We start from the raw sequence: 5,372 nt of genomic DNA on the forward strand, positions 1-5,372 counted from the left end.
GCTTGAATTGGGTTGAGATTCGTAGAATCGATGTTATTTGATATGATTTTTGGCCTCAGGTCCGTTATGTGTTTTGAAACTTGTTGGTATTTTCGGACGGGGTCCAGGGTGTGAATCTGATCAAAATCCAATCATTTTGGACTTGGTACAGACTTTTTGGGTTGAACAATGCGTTGGGGAGTTGAATAAATGTTTTGGCAGAGCAGGGCATTTCTGCGGTGCACTATGCGACTGCAGAGTGCAACAGAAAAATGGCCTATTTTGGAGGGTCATTTTACGGTCCAATATGCGACCGCATAATGCTTTCGCGGGCCGCACAATCCATTGCAGATTCATCATAAAGATTTTCGGAGGAGAGTTCTGTGGCGCATTATGCGACCGCAGAACTGGTTTGCGAAACGCAGACCTGACACAAATAGCCCAGTTCTTGATATCACTTCTATGGCCCATTTTACGGACCGCATATCCATTCTATGGTCGACTCTGCGACCGCAGAGCTGTGTTCGGATGGTCCATTTTCTGTTTTTTATAACCCGGCCCTATTTTGATATATAGATGTTAAGGGCCATTTGTAAAGTAAATATCTGATATTTTGAGAGTGAGAGGGGGTTCCTAAACTAGTTGTTCATCAATTCTTGCTCATGGCTTGGAGAATTAACAAGGAAAACTCACTAGATCTTCATTCTAGAGGTAAGATTCTACTCCCTAATCCTCAATTTTGGGATTTAACTGAAAATAGGTAATGAGAAAAATAATTATTGGATGTGGGAGTTGTTCATTATGCATGCATGTACTATCAAGGTTTGTGGGAAAATTGTTAAGCGCAATTGAGTAGGCTTTGGGTTGTGGGATGAAGAATTCCACCATAGGAGGACCTTAAAATAATAATGCCCACCTAGTATTTGATAAAATGCCCAAATGAGATGAAACCATGAACTCCTTCCTAATTTGTGTTCAATTTTATTATATTTCCAAATAGATCGAAGTGGCTAAGATTTCCAAATCATTGTAGTAATTTAAGGAAGCTCAAGGCGAGGTATGTTGGCTAAACTTCTATCTTTGAATTAAATCCCACGATGCTCTTGTAAGCCCCGAGTTGATCATTATAAATTTGACTATTCCGAATGCTTTTATCTTATTGTTTTTTCCTTTGGGAATGTGATCTATGTATGGGCTGTGTGTTAACATGCTATGATTTCCATACGTGATTCTAATGAAAGCTATCATGTCGAATTGTGTAAGAAATCTTATTGTGCCTAAGACCCTTATTTTCTCAAATGTGTACTTTAAGTCTTGAATAGAAATGCCTTATTACTGATAATCCTTGATGGTGTTTGAAAGCAAAAGAAGTGAGCATGCGATATGAAACATGGCCAACGTGCCGAGAATGATATTACAATAGAGGCCACTAGTGCCAATGAAATGAAGAGAAGTGTAAAAGACATTGAAATGAGCTGTAAATTCTTTAAATAATAAATGCCTTGGGAGTACTGTTTAGTCACAGAGGATGGGTAGGTTGAAATGACCTAACCCCGAAACTACACATGCCGATGTAGGAGTGAGTGAGGGGTAAAATCCCCGTGTGAGGTTGTAAGAGTTTTCCCCGAATATGGGATGAGATTGATGCGTTGAGATAATTCGCCTTAAATGGGATGAGATGATTACTAGCGGAATGTGAGGTGAGGTCGAACCACAGGGCATTGTGGTGAGACAGCTTAGCTGATCGGGCTGAGATCGACCGCCATGCCGTGCACATGGTGGTATTGTGAGTGGACGTCTCGGGGTGAGGCGGCTTAGCCAATCGGACTGAGGTTGGACTCTGTGCTTTTAGCATGGTGGTGTATCGGTACTAAAGATCTCCCAACTTAAAATATTGAAACTTGCTTGAAATTTATTCTTTCTCCTAACTTGGTACTTTAATATTGATGAGGCCCTCATTGATTTCATGTTTCTTTATCATTGTACTGTTACTCATTCTATTGAGGGGGTGTTTAGCTTTTATACTAGTACTATTCCACATGTACTAACGTCCATTTTGATGGGGCGCTGCATCTTTAATAGATGCAGGTGGTTCCATAGCTGGCGACGTTGAGCAGTGATAGCAGTACACCCTCTCCTCTGCTGACTTGGTGAACCCCACTTTATTTTTGGGTCCCGTATCTTATGTCCTTTGTACATAGCATTTTGAGGTATAGCAGGGGCCTTGTCGCCGACATTGTCATAACACTCTTTGGTTTCTGTTAGAGGCTCCGTAGACATGGTGTGGGTTGTATATTGGTGTTGGTAAAGTCAAACTAAAAATGTTGTATTAGTATCACATGTTCCACTTCAAACTATGAATGCGTAATGTATTTTGAGACTTATAAATGGAGTAACCAATGGTAATGAAATGGTGTTGTTCGCGTGACCTTCTTGTTGTATCTTCTCTTTATTCTTGGGTCGACTGGGGTATCTCGGTTGAGTGCTGGTCACGCTCCCCGAGGTCGGGGCACGACAAGCTTGGTATCAGAGCATAAGGTTTTAAAGTGTCCTAGGATTTTTCAGAGCCATGTCTAGTAGAGTCCTTCTTATCGGTGTGTTGTCAACTACACCTATAATTAGGAGGCTACTTGGGCATTTAGGAATAATACCCTTCTTTGATGTTCTAGATCGTGCGATAAAGCTGATTATAAGACTGTTCCTCCTTTAACTCGTGCATTGCTCTAATTTTCAGTACATGGCGCCTAAGAAGAAAGCAAGGACTGGGCAAGGAGCTGATGCCACCTCAGGAGTGGCAGTCGATTCTATACCTAATGATGTGGGTGAGCGCCTGAGGGGTGAGGATATTCCCCCAGCTACTACACTGCCTGATTCTACTACTCCTACTCAGACTACACCAATCCCTACTCCTACTGAGGGTGCAACTATTCCACCTCCAACCCCAGCTTCTGGTCCCGGTGTTTCTGATGGGGACCTTAGGGGAGCCATACAGATGTTGGCTCCGATAGTGGATTCACAGGCCCAGAGATCAAATGTTGCACCTGCTTCTTCTAGCCAGCAAGGGGATTCTACTAGTTCCAGGGTGAACAGTTTTTTTCAGTTAGATCCTCCAGTGTTCACAGGTACTAATCCCGTAAAGGACCCCCAGGACTTTATTGATGAGATACACAAGACTCTGTGAGTCATGCGTGCTATTGAGATGAAGGGAGTGGAGTTGTCCTCTTACTGCCTAAAAGAGGTGGCCTATTCTTGGTTCGGGATGTGGGAGGAGCCCTGTGAGTAGGGGAGCCCTCCAGTGAGGTAGAGTGAGTTTACCGATGCCTTTATCGATCATTTCTTGTCTGCCGATACTAAGGCAGCCCATGCCGCCAAGTTTGAGAGTCTAAAATAAGGTAGCATGAGTGTGTGGGAGTGTCATATGAGGTTCGCGCGCCTGTTCAAGTATGCCATCTACATGTTGCCCACGATGGAGGCTAGAGTGCGCCGGTTTGTGCAGGGCCTTAGCCCATTGGTTATTAATGAGGCCGCTACAACTACCTTGAATTTTGATACGAACTATAGTAAGATGGTGGCATTTTCTCAAGCCACAGAGACCCGCAAACTGAAAAATAGAATGGAGCGAGAGGGTAGCAACAAGGCCCGTCAGCGGGCAACTTAGAGGTACTTTTGGGGGTGGAGGTGGCAGGTCAGCATTTACGGGAGGGTCGTTAGGGCCTTCCCAGTCCTTTGCTCAGTCTTCAGTCAGTACACAACCATCAGGGCCCAGTCAATAGCAGTGGATCCGTTTCAGGACCAGCCAGGGCAACAGGGGATCCTACCAACAGGGTCGGCCTGGAGGGAGATTCCAGCAGCAACAGAGCCCCCCATGCCCTAAGTGTAGGAAGATGCACTTTGGGGCCTGCTTTATGGACCAGACCATATGCTACGGGTGTGGTATGGAGGGTCACATTCAAATGGATTGCCGTTCGTCCCACTAGAGCATGGGCAGGGGAGCAGCACAACCATCCAGTTCTGCAGATACTACATCCGCAGCACCTCCTCCAGCTCGAGGCACTCCAACACCCATATGGCATGGTGCAGCTAGGGGTGGAGCACATAGTTCGGGAGGAACCAACCGTTTCTATGCTATGAGGGGTCGCTAGAGTTCATAGGCTTCTCCAGATGTTGTAACAGGTATATTAATTGTCCAATCTTATAATGTATATGCCCTTATTGATCCCGGTTTCACTTTGTCATATGTCACTCCTTATGTTGCTATGGAATTTGGGATAGAACCGGAACAACTGCATGAGCCATTCTTTGTATCTACTCCGGTTGGTGAGTCTATGGTGGTCGCGATGGTTTATAGGGATTGTGTAGTGACGGTGCATGGTTGGGACACCATGGACGATTGCATTGAGTTGGGGATGGTTGATTTTGATGTAATATTGGTGATGGACTGGCTTTATTCATGTTTTGCCAAGCTTGATTGACGAACAGGAACCGTTAGGTTTGAATTTCCAAATGAGCCAGTTATTGAATGGAAGGGGGATGATGTGGTGCCGAAGGGTAGATTTATTTCTTACCTTAAGGCCACGAATATGATCAACAAGGGGTGTATTTACCATTTGGTCTGGGTTATGGACACCGATGCCGAGGCACCTACACTTGAGTCTGTGCCTGTTATGAATGGATTTCTGGAGGTCTTTCCGGATGAGCTCCTTGGGATCCCACCAGATAGAGAGATTAATTTTGGGATTGATGTGATGTTAGGTATGCCGCCTATATCTATTTCACCCTACAAAATGGCACCGGCAGAATTGAAGGAGCTAAAGGAACAATTGAAGGATTTGTTAGAGAAGGGTTTCATCCGACCGAGTGTGTCGCCTTGGGGCTGGTTCTCTTTGTAACAAAGAAAGATGGGTCACTGAGAATGTTTATTAACTATCGGCAGCTCAACAGGGTCACAATCAAGAATAAGTACCCACTGGCAAGGATATATGACTTGTTTGACCAGTTACAGGGTGCTAGGTACTTCTCCAAAATTGACTTAAGATCCAAGTATCACCAATTGAAGATTAGGGAGCAGGATATTCCGAAAACAGCTTTCAGAACCCGGTATGGGCACTTTGAATTTCTGGTAATGTCTTTTGGGATAACAAATGCCCCGACAACTTTCATGGATCTTATGAACCGAGTTTTCAAGTCGTTCCTCGACTCCTTTGTGATAGTGTTCATTGACGATATTCTTGTATATTCACAAAGTCGATAGGACCATACCGATCATCTCAGGGCAGTTCTGCAGACTCTGTATCAGCACAAGTTGTATACGAAGTTTTCGAAATATGAATTTTGGCTTGAATCTGTCACATTCTTGGGTCATGTTATCTCTGGAGAAGGAATTAATGTTGATC

The 5,372-nt window shown here is 44.2% G+C and overlaps 1 protein-coding gene across 1 annotated transcript; it reads left to right on the plus strand.

Annotated features, from left to right (window-relative positions):
* The first annotated feature begins 2,716 nt into the window (after positions 1-2,716).
* On the plus strand, positions 2,717-4,451 carry LOC138905805 (uncharacterized). The gene is made up of 2 exons (XM_070194321.1): positions 2,717-3,101; positions 4,153-4,451. Exons 1-2 carry the CDS (start codon positions 2,717-2,719, stop codon positions 4,449-4,451), a joined length of 684 nt encoding a protein of 227 aa, XP_070050422.1.
* Positions 4,452-5,372: the final 921 nt, after the last annotated feature.

The sequence above is a fragment of the Nicotiana tomentosiformis genome, chromosome 2, assembly GCF_000390325.3.
Source record: "Nicotiana tomentosiformis chromosome 2, ASM39032v3, whole genome shotgun sequence".
NCBI lineage: Eukaryota > Viridiplantae > Streptophyta > Magnoliopsida > Solanales > Solanaceae > Nicotiana > Nicotiana tomentosiformis.